Raw genomic sequence first — 22273 nt, forward strand, 5'->3', positions numbered from 1 at the left:
AGATGATAAAAGAGCAAAGGAGAGCAAGGAAGAAAAATGTGAAGAAAAAAAGAAAAGAAGAAAAAGAGAAAAGGAAAACAGAAAAAAAGACAAAAGAATAAAGATAAGAAAGAAAAGAAGTGAAAGGAAGAGGAGAGTAAAATCAAAAATAAAAAAATAAATAAAAAAAGAAAAGAAGAAAAAACCTTGAAGTAACTAGAGGGAAAAAAAATGACAAATGCATCAAAACCTAAAAATATCACTGCTTTCATTTACGTTTTTCCTTTCTTAATCCGCGCACTTTCAGTGGTTCTTTAGTGAAGCCATATGCTTTTGCAACCTGTTAACAAGAAAAATAAAATTCCATTAAAAAACAGACAAAATCTCATTTGATTCTTAATTACTAAACTATAAACAAAAGAATAATCAAATATCTATAATATAATCATGGACATGGGTACTGAACCTCTCTATATGAACTCACACCCAAGAGACATTTCAATTTTCCTTACCCTTAATGTATCAAGTTTATTCGGATCAAAGATAGACTTCAGAGGAAGAGCCATATAGGATCGTAGGAAAGCACGGTAAGCCTTCTTTCCCATACCTGGGAGGTGTTCATCCTGCTGGTTTAACTCCTCGATCTGAAAGACAATACGGTGCTGTTAGTATTTCACTATAATATTTAATTTCTATTCAAGGATTGTTGGCACCTTGCTGATGTTACAGTGATGGACTGTACACACCCTTATGATTCCTTCCTTGTTATTGATAAAATTTTGAACATGATCATAGAGCAAGTTACTGGTTCATCAAGCCTTATGTAAAGATGATGATGTTTTGTAAAGCATATTGTCCCACCTATGACCAGAGATGAAAGTTAATAATATGTATAGGTTTGGCCAAACAAAAGAATAATAAGAGAAGGGAAGGACAAAGCTTCTAATGCTATAACAAAATGCAACGATTCAAAAAACATCCTCCCAACCCAAGACGGAAATATAACAAAAACAATGTTTGATTCTCACCTTCAGATCTTCTACTTCCGCCCATGAAATATCCATGTGAGGAAGGGTAACATTGCGGGATTTCATGTAAGCAATGAACATACTTTCATGTGGTTGAAGAAACAGTATGGCACTGCCACTGCCTCCAGCTCTGGCAGTTCTTCCAACCCGATGAATGTACTCCCTGTTAAAATACAGTTCTTGATAGAGAGACAGACAGACAGACAGTCAAAAAGCAATGCAAAGCTTTTCAATGTAGAATACTGAAAAATTTCTTTGGGAATAATGATCACTTATATACTGAGGGAAACTGGAAATTTTAACTCTGGTGTTTTATGACCAAATTCAAACAGATTAAGCTTTAGAATATAATACACAAGACCAGAAAAAATATCACCAAAGCATGTTGTTTATGTAATGTTTGAGAAAAATAAAACCCTCAAAACAAAAATGGAAAATAACAGTAATGCTACAAATAGAACTGAGGACATATTACAGAGTGGTGCTAGATAGAAATAGTAATAATAAAAAGAAAGAAATCTAGACCGAAGAATACACTCACATGGGGTCGGAGGGAGGATCAAACTGGATTATCAATTCGATGCCTTGAATGTCCCAGCCTCTGGCACCTACGTCTGTGCACAGCAATGTACCTTTTGTTTGTTTTTTGAATGTGAAGAATCCTTCTGTTCGTTTATTTTGCGACATCCTTCCCTAAAGGATAGATAAAAAAGCAATCTGGAATTATTACCATTATTACTAAAACAGAAAAATTAAATAGGGGAAGTTTTGGGGGTGGGAGAAATCGACTAATAGCAAATGAAGTCTAACTGATTAACGATTATACATCTAGGGGATTATAAATCACAGACATTAAATTTGTCCCTCGTAACAATTACCTTCATGGTTTTATTAGAATGACAAAGCACCCATATCATTTCTAACATATGCAATACTACAGACAATTGGTAATTATACAATAAACAATAACAATTTTAAAAAAGAGGAGAGTGTATCAGAACAACGACAGATGCCAATATAAAATTAACAAAGGGGACAGCATAAATACAAGTAAAAAAAAAAAACATACATGGAGGAGTGAAACAGGAACTCCCAAGCAGTTAAGGAGATGGTGGTAATACTTGACATTCCAGATGCTGTTCAGGAAAATCATGACCTTTTTGTCCTGATTCTCTTTAATAAGTTTACAGAGAAGGGAAATCCTCTTCTCAATAGGACACGCCACATAAACTGTAACAAAAGACATTCTTCATGTAAATTCTATCTGGGAAAATAAAGGGGGAAAGCCAGTATATAAAGAAAAGTGGGGGCTATTACTAACGTCACGTTCACTCTTTAGGATTTGCATATTACTGTTGGATTCCAAAACCAAAGTTTCTTAATACCATTTTTATATGGATTCATTAAATTCATCTGTTTACTTCACAACTTTTAAATATTGACTGATATAAGAAATTTAACTGTTTTTGCTTTAAATGAGTTCTATTTACAAGCCTTTAGTTTTTTATTTTTATTTTTACACATGTCAGGATTAACTACAGTAACTTTTTTGAATGTTGATGCTAAACTTTGTGGGATGTATGATAATGATAATGCTGATGATGACAGCAACAACAACAATAATAATAATAATGATAACAAAAGCTATCTCTATACTTACCCTGTTCTAAGCCATCCACTGTTGCCTCTTTTTTGTCAGAGTCTACATCAACTTCTACAGGATTGGCCTTAAGAGCAAGGGGGGCTAAAGCATTTGTCTTTGTATCTTTTGTTGCGCTGAACAAAATCGTCTGACGTTCTCCTGTATCAAAAGTGGAATGCATTGCAGTGGACATACTAACTAAAGAACAGTATATCTATAATCCAATATATATGTCCAGCATATCTATATACAGTCACCTCCATTTCAAAGTTCACCACACAGGCACTGTGAATGTATGAAATGACAGTTTTGACTGTTATATCCAAAACATACGGGGATGTGTTTTGGAAACAAGAATCAAGACTACCAATTCCTTGAAAGTGGAGGGGACTGTTAATCTCATAAGACATTTAATTTCAATATCTCTTGAAAAATAAAAACAGACACAGACTTGGTAGATGTTGTAAGATTTGCTTGAGATCGTGCTCAAATCCTACATCAAGAATTCGATCTGCTTCATCAAGGACAAGGCACGCCATGTTTTTGAAGACGAATTCTTTAGTCGATCTGAGATGATCTAGGAACCTTCCTGGTGTAGCAACTATAATATTCACACCTGTAAAAGTTTAATGGATATGAAAATTTGATCATGAACACAGTCCTCTTCTATAATCCCCTTGCTGACACATTGAATTCACTCCAAGATGTGTGCACTAAATTTTCACTTGTTTGAATATTACTGCAGAGTCTTAGGAGTTACAGCCCCACAAAAGTGGGTTCAAAGTCACTTTTTGGCCTTGTTCACCAGGAAATTTTATATGCTTTAGGCAAAATTGAAGAGTGTGGAGTAGTAATATATTTCTGTTCCTCTGAGATGATTTCTTCAGTCCTTGAAGTTTCAGGAGAGCTTTATTTTCTTTAATACTGTTAATATCATTACTGTTATTGACACTGGGGTTATGATGTTATAATCAATACATATAGCAATAAGAAGTAATTGATAATTTTTTTCTTCTAAACATCATAGAAAAGGATAAATTGTCTCCTGGATGACTAAGCTCTTATGAAGTCATCTAAGCGTAAGCAAAATTAATAAAGCAAAATCACTGTGGACGAGGCCCTTCTGACCATACCTGTCCAATACTCAAAACCAAATTTAATCTGGTAACATTATTTGACAGAAAAATTATGATAACAGAAGACTAAAGAAGAGGGAGAAGGAGAGAGAGTATGAATTTAACAGAACAATATCTAACATTCAAAGCACTTGTCAGGTCTTACCTTGCTTTAACTTTGCAGCTTCAGTTCTCATATTGGTACCTCCCATAATCAACTCGACTGTTAGTGAGTGAGCCTTCACAAAGGGCGCCAAAACATCACGTGTCTGAATAGACAACTCGCGGGTGGGAGAGAGGATGACAACTCCAGTACCTAAAAGGAATTGTCTTATATATTTTAGATTCAATTTTATCTTTACTTTTCTATTATAGCTTTATGCAGAATAGTTGTAAATAAACTTAGAATTCTAATATTAGTCTATGTGAAATTCCTATCCAAAACCAAAATAACATTCAATGTACTCAAATTTAAAACATTTGCAAAATACATATCCAGTTTCAGAATATTGATAATGTCTAGTTCTTTGAATATTCCATTCTGAAATTTTTTACAATCTTCACGAATTACCGTGACTGGGCGTGAAGTTCAATTTGCTCATCAACTCGACCACTGGGATGGCAAAGGCCAAGGTCTTTCCAGATCCGGTCTTGGCTGTCCCTCGCAGGTCTAGTCCTTCAAGAAGCTTAGGGATCGACTTAGCTTGAATCTCCGTCATCTCCTTGAAGCCTAACTGCTGGAGGACTCTTAGTGTTTTGGGAGATATGCTTCCCTCAAGTTTCTTAAATGATCTTTCCGAATTTCCAAATTCGAAGGTACTGTTATCTACCTCTTCAGCTGTAGTTTGATTTTCTTTAGGCTTCCTTGTCCTCTTACCTGTTCGAAAGTAAAGAAATCTACAAAATCTGCTATCCATTGGAAATCTTGTTTTCAGGAAGGAAATAGCCATAATACCATGCGCGAATGAACTACGTCTGGATACTCACGCTTCGTAAACGATTCTCTTTGCTCTCCCGTAGTCGCAGTTTTTGCCTCTCCTGCCTTACTTTTTGTTTCACCTTCATTGCTTTGGTTGGTCTCCTTCTTCTTTATGTCCATCTTTTGCTGTACTTCTGTATTGTCTCCTACATGCTGTTTCTTCTTTGGCCTCCTCCCTTGATGTTCAAAGCACACAGCAGAAAGAAAGAAAGAAAGAAAGAAAGAAAAAAGTATAATCTGGGTAACCAATACACAAACATTCATCTCAAAAATGTACTTAAATACAGTTGCTAGCATGTGTCATACCATGGATATTATTTTCCTTCATCTTTCTCCCCAAACAACCAAAGTTGAATATTTGAGGTAAACTTTCTTAGGCTTCAGGCATTATTAAAAAAAAAAAACTAAATACCAATTATATGAATGGATATGATATAACAAACTTCATTCCAATACTCTGAATAGGTTAGGCCCCAAATTTTGACATTGTTTATCCACAAACTTCACTGAAAAAGAGCTATGTATATAAATTATATGCTGAAGTTCAAAAACTGAAATTCTGATGCTTTCTCACAAAAACAAACTACATTAATTTGTAAAGGCAGTCACTATGACCCTCAGTATGCCACTAATTTCCCACATGCACATAGTCTGGCTTTGTTATGAATTTCTTCTTGACATTAAGATTTCCTGATTTGTGCGTATCATAACTACTGTCTGAAACTAAGTACCATACATCAAGTCTCATTAAAGCTATTTACGATACAATAAGACAGTGTTTTGCTATACTATTTTTTTATTTTGTTTTGCTTTGTATCTTATTTATTATGGTCTTTGATATGCATTCATACTTAAACAATTTGTACATAATCTGATATCAAGAACTAGAGTTATAACCATATGCCATCAGAACCATTAGAACCATGTCACTATATGAAATTAATCAATGTTAAATTTTAATGGTTACCAAAACAAATCCCACTTACTTCTCTTTGGTTCCTGCCTGTCTCCGTTTTCAGCAGGACCTTTTTTCTCGCCAGGCTGAGGTGGAGCAACTCTTCCCGTCCTATCCTGTGGCAACTGCTGCTTAACAGCTAGCAAAAGGGGAGATAAAAGTTATGGACTACCAATCTTTTCTGACCTATTATAACACATTTAGTTCCATTTGAACCATTAGGACCACATCCAGTTTATCACTAAATAGAGAAGAATCGCTTACTCTTCTTTGGTTGACGGTTGTCTCCATTTTCAGCAGAACGTTTTTTTGGGATAGGGTGATGCGGAGCAACACTTTCAGCCTTATCCTGTGGCAACTGCTGCTGAACAGCTACCAAAGGGGGAGATAAAAGTTATGGAGTACCAATCTTTTCTATTATAACATTCTAGGAACATATGTTTAAAAGTTTACAACAGGACTACACCTGCCAGAGACTAAGTCCCCTAACTTGAATGAATGAATTCTATCCTAAACAAACAACTACCAAAATTATTGTCATATGAATCAAATCTTTCTTAAACCCCCTATTGCTCACTGTGATGCTGGACACCCTTACAATTACCATTTCTCCCAAGCTGGTGTGGTCCCTTAGTATACTTGGCAAAAGTTTACAACAGGGCTTCACCCATCAGACACTGACCCCATCCTAAACACAGAAATTACCATAGAGTCAGCTCTATGAACCAAAAAGCTTCCTAACCAGGGGGGGTTTCACTCCTGGACCTCCTACCAAATGCCATATCTCCCTAGCTGGTGTGGTCCTCTTGTATTCTTATACCAATATTTGTACACATAATGTGTTTGCTATTTGAAAGTAATATGAAGAATTTACACCTTACATCTACTCTTCTTGACAAGAAGGTACACAAAAATAAATCTCAGAAACCTAAATTCCAAGGTGGGCAAATTATATCTTGAAACCTCTAATGAAGGATACTAACTAATCCTGGAATAGTAAGGTTGATAGTAAAGTCTTTCAGAAGTCTAGCATGGTATGGCAACTGTATCAACTAAAACTAGAGATGCAGAAGCCAATGCACCTCCACCATGTAGCTATAATCTGGCAAGATAAGAACCTGTAAGTCTTCCTAATGACCTATAGTCAAATAAGGAACCAGTTAAAGCTTTATCTTGCCCATTCATATGTGCTGGAAGCTTATTGGCTGTTGTTGACTTGATGAAGCCATGTAGGTCTCACCAGCACTGAGTCACTGAGGGTGACCGAGGAAATTTTACCTTAAAGCATCCATTACAAATTATTGCAAGTTTCAAGTGGCCCTGGATGGAATTTAGGTCTTATATTATGAAGAAATAATCTCACGAAGAAGCACTAAATGCATAACAACTTTAATATAGGGTCACTGCAAACATCAGATCCACAGAAACAAACTACAATAAATAATATGCAGAAATCACCATGATATGACTGCTCCACAAATTAACCTGTGGGATTGAGCACAGCAATTGTTTCTTAAATGTTTTGAGTCAATCACATGCTGATACTAATGATGCTGGTTCCAATAAACTGCTCATGATGTATACTGACCCAATTATGGGTAACTATTTAGAATGACCTACATCGTTCATGCTCTCATAAGGGTCTACAACCCTATGCCCAACTTTACTTAGTAAGATAAAGCTTGGTTCCTTATTCAAGAATAATCACAGGGAAGGTCATTTAACATCTCAAGGTAGTGGTTTGTTTGCTCTTGCTGTAGTGGGAAGCACTCCGTCTGTATATCCATAAGTCTGTGGCTTTTGATGTGCGATTCCGCTTTTTACCTTCACTTTATGCAAACCTTGTTTTACACCTGAACCTATCTGCAGAAAGTACAAGCAAGGTACAGTCCCCCCAAAAAAACTATTGGTAGTTTTTCCTTTTTGTATACTTACATATGAAATTCGTTTTCAATGTTTTACATCAAGCAAAACCAAAAATATTGTTTTTACTTTCTGTTTTCACTGTGCTACACCCATGAAGCCTATTGTCCTGTGTTCAGAATGCAATACATTTTCATCTCATCTAGAAATACAGCATCCTAAAAATCTACTTTGACAGCATGATTAACTTTACCATACCTGTCTTTTATTTCATTATCGGAGCTCTGGTTTGAAAACATCCATGCAGGCTATTTCTAATGGTTTCTGTTGTTGATGAAGCTTTGCAAATGTGGTTGAAATCACATGAAAAGCACTCAAGTTTTGCTATATCTCCCCATTCAATTTTTTTTTTAAGTTCTTGTATATTGGTTATGTTATTACTATTATATGTATACTATGCATAAATGTGTATTTCCCTCACACGTATTTATTCATCCTTCATAACTAAATGCAACTACCAATGAGGAGTAAATTCAATAAACCTCTAATGAATCCATTAACTCAATCAACAGGTATATCAAATCTTTCCAGGTTTCTTGGTAATGCTCTGGAATGTAACATGCACTGTCATTCATTTTTGTATGACTTATTGCCAATAGCCTTTTGGGAGACTGTACACCCACAGTGATGCTCACTCGTTACTTACTTGTTGGAAGACACGCAATTACTCGCGATGACCTCTGTGCTTTTGCCACTCCGGGGAAAGGGCAAACCTCCACCAAATATACCCTGGAACGATAGAGCTTGCATGCACGCTTGCATCCTGGCGATTTACCATCAGACAAGGAACCAGTCCAAGCTCTATCTTGCTGAATGTACGTGGTGGAGGCTTGCTGGTCTTAGCCGGAGTGTGGAGGCTCAGAAACCACTGTGTAAACAGAACTCAGTCTCAGGTGGATGTGGTCCTATATTTTTAATAACTAAGCCTAAGTCACATGCAGCGGAACTATACCAGTGGTTTTAGTGATGGCGTGAGGCTGTTTAAACCCCACTAGGCTACTTCCTCCTACGTTTTGTTGTTAATTTTTTTTCCTTGGCATTTTGTTGATAGAACTTTTTTCGTTTAGAATATCGTTCAACAAAAACTACCAAAAAAAAAAAAAAAAAAAAAAAAAAAAAACGGTCTATTATACTTCGCATTTTACATCTTTCACTGGTCTTATATCTGTATTATCATTTACATACTCTCAAGTATTCATCCTGCTTTCAGACTTTCATTATTAAGAAAAACAAATCCATTATTTCTTATCATTCCTAAAGAAAAAAAAAAAAATCAAACTTACTTTTGGCTGCCTCTCCACCGACACCCTTCTTCTTCGGCCTCTTTCTCTGCTTCTTTTTCTCCCCTCCTCCGTTTATCTCCGCTTTCTCGTTCATCGTTGACATCTCAATAAGGCAGCAGATGTCGAGGCTTTCCCTACAACCGCACGTGGGTGACTGAAAGGGTGTTTACACTCGGACTCGGAAGTCAAAGGTCTGAACGCAGCAACCGCTAGACTTGCTCTTTTAAAGCGCTAACCAGGCGCTAACTCTATGTCTTATTTACATGAGCTATGACACTATACTCATATTTGTATTTATATGTTTATATATAGAGAGCGAGAAATATATGGATACATAAGCAGATAGACAAACAGATAGATAAATAGACAGATAGATATAAAAATGTGCTGCGTTCACTAGAGTTGTGAAAATTGCGCGGGAAAATCAAATGGAGGTTCGCGCTGACAGAACGCGGGGCGAAGAGGCTGCTAATTCCATATAAATTTGGAAAGTAGTTCACTTCTCATCCCGGCCCGTTTGTATGAGTTCTATTATAAGTATAAACCTGAAATGACCTTACGTTTATAAAGAACCAAACGGCCACCAATATACAGCCTAAAAATTAAATCTTTCTGATCTGCAATATATTTTATTTGACCTTCTTATCTTTGTTAGTCATTAATGTGTGTATGATAAGGGCATTGTCTATAGAAATATCAAGCACTTCTAAGTACTGCCTGCTGTGCAAGGACAGATTACGGTAATCAATTGATGGGTGCAATGTTCATATAAATACTCATAGGGAGGGAGAAGGAGAGGGAGAGGGAGAGGGAGAGGGAAAGGGAAAGGGAAAGGGAAAGGGAAAGGGAAAGGGAAAGGGAAAGGGAAAGGGAAAGGGAAAGGGAAAGGGAAAGGGAAAGGGAAGGGAAAGGGAAAAGGAAAGGGGAGGGAGAAGAAAAGGGAGAGGGAGAGGGAGAAGGAAAATGAGAAGGAGAGGGAGAGGGAGAAGGAGAAGGTAAAGGAGGAGAGGGAGAGGGAGAGGGAGAAGGAGAAGGTGAAGGAGGATAGGGAGAGGGAGAGGGAGAAGGAGAAGGTTAAGGTGAAGGAGGAGAGGGAGAGGGAGAGGGAGAAGGAGAAGGTGAAGGTGAAGGAGGAGAGGGAGAGAGGAGGAGGAGGGGAGAAGGAGAAGGTGAAGGTGAAAGGAGGAGAGGGAGAGGGAGAGGGAGAAGGAGAAGGTGAAGGAGGATAGGGAGAGGGAGAGGGAGAAGGAGAAGGTTAAGGTGAAGGAGGAGAGGGAGAGGGAGAGGGAGAAGGAGAAGGTGAAGGTGAAGGAGGAGAGGGAGAGGGAGAGGGAGAAGGAGAAGGTGAAGGTGAAGGAGGAAAGGGAGAGGGAGAAGGAGAAGGTGAAGGTGAAGGAGGAAAGGGAGAGGGAGAGGGAGAAGGAGAAGGTGAAGGAGGAGAGGGAGAGGGAGAGGGAGAAGGAGAAGGTGAAGGAGGAGAGGGAGAGGGATAGGGAGAGGGAGAAGGAGAAGGTGAAGGTGAAGGAGGAAAGGGAGAGGGAGAGGGAGAAGGAGAAGGTGAAGGAGGAGAGGGAGAGGGAGAGGGAGAAGGAGAGAGAGAGGGAGCACGAGAGGGAGAGGGAGAGGAAGAGGAAGGGAAGGAAGGAAAGAGGTAAAGAGGGTAAGAGGGAAAGAGTAAAGGAGGGAGAGAGGGAGGGAGGGAGAGAGGGAAGGAGGGGAGGGAGGGAGGGAGGGAGTGAGGGAGGGGAGGGAGGGAGGGAGGGGAGGGAGGGAGGGAGGGAGGGAGGGAGGGGAGGGAGGAGGGAGGGAGGGGAGGAGGGAGGGAGGGGAGGAAGGAAGGAGGGAGGGAGGGGAGGAGGGAGGGAGGGGAGGAGGGAGGGAGGGGAGGAGAGAGGGAGGGGAGGAGGGTGGGAGGGAGGGAGGGAGGGAGGGAGAGAAAGAGAGAGAGAGAGAGAGAGAGAGAGAGAGAGAGAGAGAGAAAGAGAGAGAGAGAGAGAGAGAAAGAGAGAGAGAGAGAGAGAGAGAGAGAGAGAGAGAGAGAGAGAGAGAGAGAGAGAGAGAGAGAGAGAGAGAGAGAGAGAGAGAGAGAGAGAGAGAGAGAGAGAGAGAGAGAGAGAGAGAGAGAGAGAGAGAGAGAGAGAGGGAGAGAGAGAGAGAGAGAGAGAGAGAGAGAGAGAGAGAGAGAGAGAGAGAGAGAGAGAGAGAGAGAGAGAGAGAGAGAGAGAGAGAGAGAGAGAGAGAGAGAGAGAGAGAGAGAGAGAGAGAGAGAGAGAGAGAGAGAGAGAGAGAGAGAGAGAGAGAGAGAGAGATAAGACAAACCAAATAACACCCAACTCACTATCTAAACAAAATAAAACTCACAATCCCCCCCCCCCACCCAACCAAAAACAAAACCATAAAAAAAACTTATAACACTAATTCCTCGCCATCAAACACCGAAACACAACCCGGATTTAGCGCCTTTTCCCCTCCCCTCCACAACACGACCCGCGCGACATGTGGAAACCTACAGACGAATTTTTTTTTCATTAAATAAATAGAACAGTTATTTTTAGTCTTTTCAGATTATTATCACACATAACAGTAAGTAATTATAATTCTGTATCTGTTTATCTGTCATGTCATGTGTTTTTTTAGCTTTTTTAAGAGGACGAAAGGTAACTTTTCATTTATTACCTAACTATTATAGATTATTATGTACGATCTGATATGAAGAAATTATTGATGGTGATTTTATTAAGTGGTGTTGAGTTACTTGTATTGTACATCTTGAAATTTAGGAAAATGGGAGAAACAGACCCTACCATGATAAGGATTTCAAGATACACTAAATATGGGTATTTTCAGTTTTATTTTTTATTTTCCCTTTATATTTCTTTTTCTTTTTCATTATCTCTTTCTTTTTCTTTTTCTTTTCTTTTCTTTTCTTTTCTTTTCTTTTCTTTTCTTTTCTTTTCTTTTCTTTTCTTTTCTTTTCTTTTCTTTTCTTTTCTTTTCTTTTCTCTTCTCTTTTTTTTTCTTTTCTTTTCTTTTCTTTTCTTTTCTTTTCTTTTCTTTTCTTTTCCCTAAGACTTTTGGTCTTTTTTGTTTTGTTTTTGTTTTAAGTGACATGCATAATAGTAATAAAACCCAAAATTATTTCATATGATCAAGTGTTAGAGCAAATATTCACATCCGTATATACTGACATAAACACTTACCCATTTTACAGAAAGTTGCAAATACCAAAAAAATGCAATTGACGGAGATGGAGTCGACCGTGGCAATAAAAGGAGGAAAAGTTCGCGCAACCAACATGGAGCGGCTGGACCTCAGTCTACCCGGTGAGTTTGCCGTCCCCAAGCGAAAAAGGAGGAAGGTTTATCTCGATCCGGTGAGAGATTAGTCTAGGCTGGGTCTTCCGATTAATTGTAGGATGTGTGTCCTTTTTTATGTGGAAAGTTTGTTGAAATTTGGGTATCGAGGGTGAGAGAGAGAGATTTAACGAGAAGAGTGTGTGGGATGTGTGTGTGTGTCCTTTTTTATGTGGAAAGTATGTTGAAATTTGGGTATCGAGGGTGAGAGAGAGAGATTTAACGAGGAGAGTGTGTAGGATGTGTGTGTGTGTCCTTTTTTTATGTGGAAAGTATGTTACAATTTGGGTATCGAGGGTGAGAGAGAGAGAGATTTAACGAGAAGAGCGTGTGGGGGAAGTTGTTGATCTTCGTACTTGGTTTGAGAGTCAGGAGGATGGATGTTCTTATAATTTGGGAAATACCTAGTTTTATTTTTTTTTTTTATATATCATTTTTTTTTTTTTTATGTTTTGATTTCTTACGTGAAGCCTATTACTTTATCATTATTTTATTTTGGAGCAAATGATGATAACTATATTAGATTTGTATTTATTATTATTATTATTATTATTATTATTGTTATTTAGTATTGTGGATTCAGAATATTTGATATACATATATATATATATTTTTTTTAAGGTTTGCGGTGTGTTTTTGGATTTGTTTCAGATGGTGCGGGAATGGAAATTAGAGATGCCTTCAATGAGTTAGTTGCCCCAGAAAGCCCCCTTCAACAGATAAGTGCTGTAGAGAAGGTATTTATACAGATGTCATTATATCTGATGTGGATTTGTGTTCCTTTTATTAATTGTCCATGCTGTGGATTTAAGAGTGAATGTATTTATAAAGTGGGAGATTCATTTGGCTTAAAGAAAATTTATTTATCTATTGAAAATTCAAGTTGTCATATCTCATGCTTATTGATTAGTTGTGAAAGATTATACTAGCTTGTTCAGGAAGGATTTAATAGTATTTCTTTGCACTAACTTGCAATAATATGCAACAGCTGTCAGCCCTGAGTGTGATGACAGATGACAACGCCAGGTTCTGTGTCTCCGTTCTCACTTCGGCTCTGCTGCAGCTCAACCCCAAAGTGCAGCTTAGGAATAAGATCTTCAAGTAAGTGTCATGTAAAGGATTAATTTATGCGTGGGTATATATCAATGTTTTTTTTTTTTTTTTTTTTTTTTTTTTTTTTTTTTTTGATATGGGATTTTGAATGCTTATTTTTTGTCTACACTGGTTATGTGGAGTATGTATTGAGTTTTAGTTGATGTTGTTTAAAGTTGGACACTCCTTTGAATGTGAGATGATGGAGTATGTTAGATATTGTACTGTAAGTCTCCCAATGTGTGTATGAGTTTTGTTTCATTATCGTCATCATGATCATTGTTCCCAACATCATTATCACCCCCATTGTCAACATTATCACTATCCCTGTTATCATTATTGTTACTACTTCAGTCACCATCAATATTGTAGTCATTATCACTATCATTGCCATCATTTCCAGCTTTATCACATCACACATTGAAGTATTTGTAACCTAGAGACTATCACATATAATACCTCTTACCCTCCTCCTCCAGAACACTCCCCACTATGGGTTGTAATAACCCAGAGCTCTACAAAGCATCGGTCTTGAAGGTCATCATGTCAGGGCTCACGGATCCCAAGACATCTCGATCTGCTGTTTTCGGTACTTCTCTCTTAGTGGAGGGTAACGGTGCTCTGCTTGTGCCTAGAAGTGGCAGAGAGAAAAAGGGAGAAGGAGATGAGGAGATGAAAGTAGTTGAGAAGGAAGAACAAGCGAGAACGGACGTGATGACAGCTGATCTTCACCCCGTGGTGTTTAGCGCACTGCTGAAAGGCATTACGCAGCTGTGGCATGAAGATTTCTTGTAAGTTGTTGTTTTTGCCTGTGTTTCATAAAGGAGGCCTAGTTTTTATTTACAACTTAAAAGAAAAAATCCTGGTATAGATAAAGGTTGTGATAGAGCCACCATAAGAGCCTGCTGGTCCATTGTTGAAAGTATAACATAGATTTGCCCGGAAATATTTATTTTATTTTATTTTATTTATAAGGTTGGTAACCATTTTGCTCTGGATGGTTTAAAAGACATGCTGCTTGTGTATGGGGCACGTGCCTGCGAGTGGTAACTTTGAATGTGTCGTCCTGAGTCTCTTATTTAATACAGGTTCCTCCTCAATCACTCACTCACTCACGCACTCACTCACTCACTCACTCACTCACTCACTCACTCACTCACTCACTCACTCACTCACTCACTCACTCACTCACTCACACACACACACACACACACACACACACACACACACACACACACACACACACACACACACACACACACACACACACACAAATAGTTGAAAGGAAAGATTTGATGAAGCCTCAAGTTCATTTCATGGTAAACTAAGGTAAACTCCCTCCCTCCCTCCCTCCCCCCTCTCTCTCTCTCTCTCTCTCTCTCTCTCTCTCTCTCTCTCTCTCTCTCTCTCTCTCTCTCTCTCTCTCTCTCTCTCTCTCTCTCTCTCTCTCTCTCTCTCTCTCTCTCTCTCTCTCTCTCTCTCTCTCTTCCCCCCCCTGGTGAAGGGGTATGGGGTGAAGTAAAGGATAGGGGAATATGGAGGACAAGAGTAGGACCACAGAGGAGGAAACTGTCACATAGACTTTGCCAATGATAGTTTATAATTTTGGGAAGAGGGTGGGGCATAGTCTACCTGATTTATGTGATTGGTGGGAAGAGGGATAGTGGGTGGAGCTATAGAATTTCTAGGGGAATATACGGAGCCTTAAAATAGAGCCAGAATAGAATACAGGGATCGCTCAGCAGCAACTAAAATAAAATGGAATCATGATGCCAACGTTGGTGTCACAGTATATTCCACTAGTGCTTCATGACACCGAAATCAACGTCACTGTATAAAATGGGTTAATTGTGCTTTTCAGTTGTGAGGCTGTTATGGACTTGTGATATAAGATTGTAAAAGAATAACCAAACTTGTCTGATATTATGTGAAGTATTTACAACCACAGTTTGAGGTTTATTGAAGTGAATTAGCTATTCCTTAACAGGATTTGGTATATGTATTTTTCAAAATTGATGTTAAAATGGATTTTTTTTATTACATGTTAAATACATTACATTGTAGAATTTTGTTCACACATTTTTCTGCAACAAATCATATAAAACTTCCCAAATGTGGATAACAGTTATGGATTTTTATTCTTTTTTAATGAGTTCAGTAATCTAATATTTAAACACCAAGGGAAATTCACAGTTCTGTTGACTTTCAGAATTAATTCAGTAATACATATTAAAGAACTGCTCAAATATATGATTAAATATATGACCTTTCAGAGTAGCATCCTCAGCTGCTGAAGCAAGCACAGTTCTACAACATTTGCAACAACTAATGAAGAGTAGCACCATGTATGTACAACAGCACTTTAACAGTGATGCTAATGATATTCCTCAAGAGCTTCACTCACTGAAAGATGCAGTGTTTGAGGTGATTCAGTATCCTTCCTGTCCACTTGACCTAAGAACTAATTGTGGACAGTTGGTGGCAATCATTACAAAGACTGTGCATAAGGGAAATCTCCAACAGGTACTACAGAGTTACCGTTTTGATGAAGAACAATCTGAGCTCCCAACTTTGGCCCAACTAGCTCTTCTTAATGGCATTTTGTCTATCTCACACGGAAGAGATCTATATGCGAAGCAGGACTGTGGTGCATGCTTGGGTACAGAGGTTTTACAAGCAGTATTAAAACCTGGCATGCAGTCCAGCGATGGAAACATTGCTATTAGTGTGATCAGAGTTGTCCACCAATGGACTTTGCGGACACTGGAAGCATTCCGATCTCCGGGTGAATTAGAAATGTTAAGAATTGTTTTGGATCCGAGTTCCACACTCATGGTCCGCCTCCTTGAGTATATGTGGCTGGCATGGGATCATTTCTTGGACAGTGTCAAGAATGCGACTAAGGACAGTTTTGTTAATTACATGAAGATACAACAGAGCCTCTCTGTTGAAGTGAGTGGACAGCACTTTCTGGGTGTTTGTAAGTTATTGCTAGAAGATTTATGCTCCAGGAAATTCAGATTCAGTGCAGTGAGCTGTATGGTTCCTGTAGTTGGTGCTCAGAATTTGCTGCTCTCTTATCCTCAACTTCCTCGTACACTGTTAAATCAACTGAGGGACCCGGCTGTTGCCAGTCACTCAGCCGAGCTTTTAGAGGCTCTCTTCACTCAGCACCAGAAAGAGGTGTCACTGGATGAATGGCAGGATTTGTGGCTCTCTGTATTCCTTGACTTGTTTTCAAAAGAGATGCAGACGTATGGTTATGAGCTACTTTTCAAGAAGCTGTTGTTCTCATGCCCTGAAGCTCTCGGTGTCGCTGTGAAAAAACTTGTTGAGTTGGCAAAAAATCCTGTGAGTGAAAAATTGTGTCTGCTTATCATGTGTGTCAAAATAGGTAGATGTTCACCCCATTGGTTAAAGAAGTGTCAGGAAAATAATAAAGAAAGTGATGAACAAATGTGGAAATCTATTTTACCATATGAGACAATCAAGCTTTGTCTTTGGCATACAGATGAGTCTGTCAGAACTGCAGCATTTAGCCTGTTGTGTGAAAGTCCCAAGTCAACAGAATTGCCAGAGAAAGAAGAATTAGAGCTGATATATGATTATTATTTGTACAATCTCACAACTCAGAGTCCATCTTATAGGCAGCACTTACTCAAGAGCACAAAGAAGCTATTCCTCAGAATTAAAGAAGGAACAATAGCTATAACAAAATCTTCCAAGAAAAAAGGTGACAGAGAACATGGAAGAGACATCCTCACAGTACAGCAAGAATTCTCTACAAAGTTGTTTTGGCAAATGGTGAAAAATCTCTTCAATGGGGCAAACAGCATGCGGAGAACTATGTCATTACAGGTGCTAGAGCTCTTTCAGGCTATATTAAGTGGTTGTTACGATGACCTAGAGGTAACTAAGTTGTGCCAGAGTAAGGTTTATACTGATACACTCATCAGTGTCCTTGATGACTCGTATGAAACTAACAAAGTCATTGCTCTGATGCTGTTACAAAGCACACCTAAGACATGTGAAGATCCTGAAGACACTCAAAGAATTCATGCACTGATCAAAGCAGCATGCACTTTGGCTTCAGCGTGTAGACCTCCAGACACTATAACTGCTGGATATTTGTTCAAGTACTTATCTAGCCATCCTGTGGCAATAAGCATAGTGAAAGACAATATAAAAGATAGTACTGCAACAGAAAATGCAATAGCATTATTTTGTATGTTTGTTGTACAATTTCTACAAAAGGAAGTTCAAACTGCTAAGGAAAGTCTCCTAAAAGCAGCCTCATCAGGACCCATGTATGGACTACTGCTCTGTGTCAGGATGTTGCTCTCTGACATTCCAGAAACTGATATAACAAAGCACCACCACACATGGCAAGAAATTCTAAAGATAGTGTTACAGCTCTGTTACCAGGTGTCAGAACTGGTGGCTCCTGTAGTAAGAAATTCCTCTCCTGAAGGTCATTTACCGATGGACCTAAATCCTGAGAGTCTTGAAGTGCTGAGAGCCACATTACAGCAGTCCCTAGGAAACCACCATAATGAACAGGATGTTGTGTTGTCAGCAGAAGCAACTCCACAGGAATTAGTGAAGGCGCAAGCTGTGAGTGCACAGATGTTATTGCTCTGTGCCTGGAGGTGTGTAAAAGAAGTTTCTCTTATATTTGGAGATGTTGTACAAAAAATGCCTCTGTCCCCTAGGGCAGATGCAGTACTAACAAATGAAGATGTAGTAATGATTGGACAGTACTTTATAACCCAATTGCTTGAGACCAAGCATAGGGGAGCCTTTGAACAATCCTATGTAGGATTTGGCAGAGTCTGTGAAAAATTGTGGAGCTGTGAAGAGGAAGAACTACGGAAGTTGCCAGCGTCTTGGCTAGAAGATCTGCTAGCTACAATACAGGATGAAAGTGACACTCGTCTGTGTGCCACGCGCCGTAGTGCAGGAGTGCCATTTATAGTACAGGCAGTGTTGTCTTCTGAGCCTAAGATGATGGGAGCCTCATGCTTAAAGACCACAATGAACACTCTCTTACGATTGGCAGAAGAGACTCATTACAGTGGCTCTGAGGCTAGAATTCATTCATTTAATATTCTCAGAGCAGTATACAAGGATACTAGATTAGGGGACTTAATCATTCCTTATGTATCTCAGGGAGTAAAAGCAGCTATAGAAGGATACAGGGGCAACTCATGGGCAGAAAGAAACTCAGCCGCACTCTTGTTTGCTGCACTGATCACTCGTATGTTAGGTGTCAAACGGACGCAGGATGATCTCAGTCGTAAGAATGCCATGTCTGCTCAGGTTTTCTTCAAGCGATATCCAGAACTGTATGATTTCTTGAAGATTGAGCTAGAAAATGGAGCTGCTGGTGTTAAAGAGGGGAAACTTGTACCAGCGTTGTTTCCTGTGCTCTTGCTTCTTGCTAGACTTGCACCTGCTCCTCTTGAAGGTCGTATGTCTGCCATCTCACTTGCATCTTTTACTCCAGCTGTATTACAATGTTCGGCATCATCTGTGCTACAGTTGCGAGCTCTAGCCTCCCATGCTCTCATTCCCTTGGTTAATCCTCACCAACTTGAAGGAGTGATAGAGCAAATATCTACCAGTGCATCATTGTCAAATCAAAATGCTCTTCATGGCTGCTTGTTATGTCTTTTTAAATTGGTGAAGAACTTTGAAGAGACAGTCTGCAACTCAAGCATGAAAAGTTTATTGACTGTGATGTGGTCAGCCAGTCAAAAGAACCCTTGTCTGGTAACACGTGCTTCTGCTCTTGAACTTTACACATTCTTGGCTCAGCAGAAGTTACTACAAAAATCTTCACCAGAAGTTGTTAGACTTGTTTCAGATGCATGTACAATCATAAAGAAAAATGATCTAGTTTTACAAAGTATGCCTTGGTCAGCTTTGTGTCAGAAACAGGCAACAAGGTTTATACTGACCACTGCATATAATTTACAGGAGGACCATGACATTACAATAAACATGCTGATCAGTCATAGTTGCTATGAGGTGAGACTTTCTACCCTGGAGCACATAGAAGGAATGACATGCCTTGAAGGGTCCATTCTCATGCACCTTCTGAGGTGCATCCACACAGAAGTTCATCCAGAGTGTCTCTCACTAATCTACAGCATCCTAAGTAAGCAGCTCTCATCCCTAAATTATGCAAAAGAAATGATTGGGCAAGACCAGTTGGTGGAACTATTATATCACATCATCTCCAGTGCTAAAGAGGAAACCTGCTTAGAACTTATGACACAGATGATTCAACTAAGTTCTGTATTAATGATTACATTATTGTCAATGGTAAGTATATTTTTTACACATGCTATCTGTAATATTTCATATAGTGATTATTAATGAAGATTTTTGTATGAGGGGTACCTTTGTACCATAATTTATTTATCTTTTCAGCAGGAAACATCTGTTGTAACAGAGAAAGCCATTCATCAGTGGTTAGAAATGATTTCGAGTTTCTCGCTGAGTGAAAATGATACAGACACTCGCCAAACTACAGCACAAGCTGTGTGTGATATTCTTCCTAATCTGGTTTCACATCCTTGTATAACAGGTAGGGGGGATAGATTGTAATTTTGGTAAATGAATTGGATAACTTGTTAGTAAAATAAGTTTTCAGATTTTCTGTTGCATTATGATATGGTAAAACTTGCAAAAAACTCAATTCCTTTGAATACAGCACAGATTTATGACCTGTTTTACCCATTTCCTTTTGAAAGAAAAAATCAGGTTGGTGGTCTTTGAGATCATGACAACAGAGCTACAGGATGACAGTGACTGTGTTCGTGATACAGTGTCATATGGAGTGTCTGAATTGTTGAAGCATCATCATCAAGAAACACAACAATTCTACCTGCAGCCTACAAGGGTCATGGAAAAAGTGTGTGGAATAATTGGTAAGGATATAGAAAAGATTCATTATTCAAATCATAGAAGTATCTTTGCTGCTGAGACTCAGTTTAGAAGTTGAAGTGAATGTAATGTCCATGTTTTATTATACTTCTTAATATATCTATTGAAATGATCACTTCAAGAACGGTTTTATTCCAGCATCTTGTAAATGGCCAGAAGCTTCATCACTGTTGGTGAAACTCTCCCTGAAAGAGGACTTGCCTGAGGGTTTTGGACTCGCACAGGTAAGGTTATCGGTGAAGAAGCTTTTCAAATCATGATGCCTTTTTATGATTAGTGGTTTGCAAAATTTGCAAGAAAAGAAAATTAAAAAGGAAAAATGTAATTATCATTGCAGATTCCAAAGTCCTTGCTTAATTGTTTTATTTATTTCAGGAGGATGATCGTGTCTTTGACAAAGGAGAGATGAATATCTACAGTGAAAAGACGATTGTCTTGCAGGCAACTTTAAAAGCACTCTCAGATGCCCTAACTTTGAATTCATTTGCTTCTGCCTCGACCTTAACCTTCCTAAGGTGTCATGTTGTTCCATTTCTATGCGCACCAACAGTTAGGCAAGACAAGATACCTGAAGCTGTGTGGCAAATCATAAGCCAGGAGGAGGACCAGTTACTTTCACTGAGTCAGTTACTCTCTCTATTAGAGTATGATATTTTCTACATATATGAGCAAATCATGTCTCTCAAAGATACAGCATTATTTTGCGTGAGACATGTAGATCTCTGGCTTATGAGGCTGAGCTGCCGGTCGGCCATCTGGGCAAGATTCAGTCCTTTAATTGATGAGGAATCAAGCCTTGTAAAAACAGTGGTTGAGGGACTGAACCAGAGTGTATTGAAAAATAGTTTTCTTTGTCAGATTATTGAAGAGTTGTCGTCTGTAAGATAAAACTAGTGTGCAGCTCTAGAGAGAAAAGGCTCTTAAATAGTACTAGATACCCAGAATGGAACAGGAACTTCGACTTTTAAGATTAACAAGCTGATAAGAAAGGGGTTCACTCTATTGTGTGTGTGTCTGACAGTCTATCTAAAAATTATCTGGTTTTATTTTTGTATGCAAATGAAAGATTAATGTATTTTCAGGAAAAGATATGGATGAATTATTTTAATGTAAATAATATGATAAAATTATCCTTTTTATTGAATGTGTCTTAGATTATGTTCATTGTGCAATAAGTGATGTGTGTGATTTATTAAATTATATTTTTTTTCTCTATATGTCTACAATGTTTCTGTGTCCACCAACTAATGATGTTGATAAAAAGGATGTCAAGTGATTATTATCAGCGTTGTTTTGTATCATTACATTTTCCTGATATGTTTATGAATTATAAAACATTTACACTGTGGATATCTGATGTTTATGTGTAAATGAGATAAGAAAGAAATTATAAAGTACAAGATAATGTGAACTTGTAATTTGTGTTTAAGTAGAAAGAGAATGAATTGTAAACACATGCTTATAATAATAGTAATGATCATAATAATAATAATGATAATAACAATAAACTACTGACTGTATAATGACTTTATAGAGACGTATTATTTAATTGTTGTATTTTTGTTGAAGATATTTTATCATTGTAACTTATTTTTGTAATTAATTATGTTGTGATATTTGATATTTCTGAAAAGTTGTAATGAAGATTGACTTGACTGAAATGATGATATAAATTGAAAAAATATATGGATTTTTCTTTGATAAATGTCAGTGCCTTTGGAAAAATAAATGTACTAAAACATACTACTGTGATATATAATTCAGAAAAAAGTAAATTATAATGAAAGTTAAAGGCAAATGAAGATAAAATCATAATACAAACTTCATTGACATGACTACCATTTTAAAGTTGACATTCACAGAACTATTGTTAAATAAAACACTACATTTTTTTTTTTCTTAATAATATTCAGCCCTTGGCAAGATTAGGGTTACAGGAATACTTTGATTTCATTGGTTTCATTGCAAACGAG

General features: G+C 38.1%; 2 protein-coding genes across 5 annotated transcripts; one reads left to right on the forward strand and one right to left on the reverse strand.

The window, feature by feature from the left end:
* Window positions 1–103: 103 nt before the first annotated feature.
* LOC125038095 (probable ATP-dependent RNA helicase pitchoune) lies at window positions 104–9111 on the reverse strand. Of its 3 annotated transcripts, none has more exons than XM_047631359.1 (13): window positions 8905–9111; window positions 5963–6070; window positions 5730–5837; window positions 4752–4919; window positions 4336–4641; window positions 3931–4080; window positions 3101–3265; window positions 2668–2808; window positions 2077–2237; window positions 1549–1700; window positions 1008–1170; window positions 492–623; window positions 104–319 (listed from the first exon to the last, which is right to left on the reverse strand). In XM_047631359.1, exons 1-13 carry the CDS (start codon window positions 9005–9007, stop codon window positions 248–250), a joined length of 1929 nt encoding a protein of 642 aa, XP_047487315.1. In that variant the 5' UTR covers window positions 9008–9111; the 3' UTR covers window positions 104–247. The 3 variants fall into 3 exon arrangements, with proteins under 3 accessions (XP_047487315.1, XP_047487317.1, XP_047487316.1); XM_047631361.1 differs by lacking the exon at window positions 8905–9111 and adding an exon at window positions 8268–8451; XM_047631360.1 differs by lacking the exon at window positions 5963–6070.
* Window positions 9112–11376: 2265 nt separating this feature from the next.
* On the forward strand, window positions 11377–21984 carry LOC125038094 (thyroid adenoma-associated protein homolog). Of its 2 annotated transcripts, none has more exons than XM_047631356.1 (10): window positions 11377–11487; window positions 12116–12227; window positions 12909–12994; window positions 13246–13358; window positions 13829–14140; window positions 15623–19676; window positions 19785–19941; window positions 20108–20284; window positions 20439–20524; window positions 20676–21984. In XM_047631356.1, exons 2-10 carry the CDS (start codon window positions 12137–12139, stop codon window positions 21186–21188), a joined length of 5589 nt encoding a protein of 1862 aa, XP_047487312.1. In that variant the 5' UTR covers window positions 11377–11487; window positions 12116–12136; the 3' UTR covers window positions 21189–21984. The 2 variants fall into 2 exon arrangements, with proteins under 2 accessions (XP_047487312.1, XP_047487313.1); XM_047631357.1 differs by having other exon boundaries at window positions 11475–11491; window positions 12114–12227.
* The last annotated feature ends 289 nt before the right edge of the window (window positions 21985–22273 follow it).

Source organism: Penaeus chinensis, chromosome 24, assembly GCF_019202785.1.
Source record: "Penaeus chinensis breed Huanghai No. 1 chromosome 24, ASM1920278v2, whole genome shotgun sequence".
Lineage (NCBI taxonomy): Eukaryota > Metazoa > Arthropoda > Malacostraca > Decapoda > Penaeidae > Penaeus > Penaeus chinensis.

Coding starts and splice junctions, on each gene's coding strand:
- LOC125038094 (XM_047631356.1), top strand. CDS start 12,137: ATGCAATTGACGGAGATGGAGTCGACCGTGGCAATAAAAGGAGGAAAA. Junction 19,677..19,784: donor TGATTACATTATTGTCAATG/GTAAGTATATTT, acceptor TTATCTTTTCAG/CAGGAAACATCTGTTGTAAC. Junction 19,942..20,107: donor TTCACATCCTTGTATAACAG/GTAGGGGGGATA, acceptor TCCTTTTGAAAG/AAAAAATCAGGTTGGTGGTC.
- LOC125038095 (XM_047631359.1), bottom strand. CDS start 9,007: ATGTCAACGATGAACGAGAAAGCGGAGATAAACGGAGGAGGGGAGAAA. Junction 624..1,007: donor CGGAAGTAGAAGATCTGAAG/GTGAGAATCAAA, acceptor ATTGTCTTTCAG/ATCGAGGAGTTAAACCAGCA. Junction 320..491: donor ATAAACTTGATACATTAAGG/GTAAGGAAAATT, acceptor TCTTGTTAACAG/GTTGCAAAAGCATATGGCTT.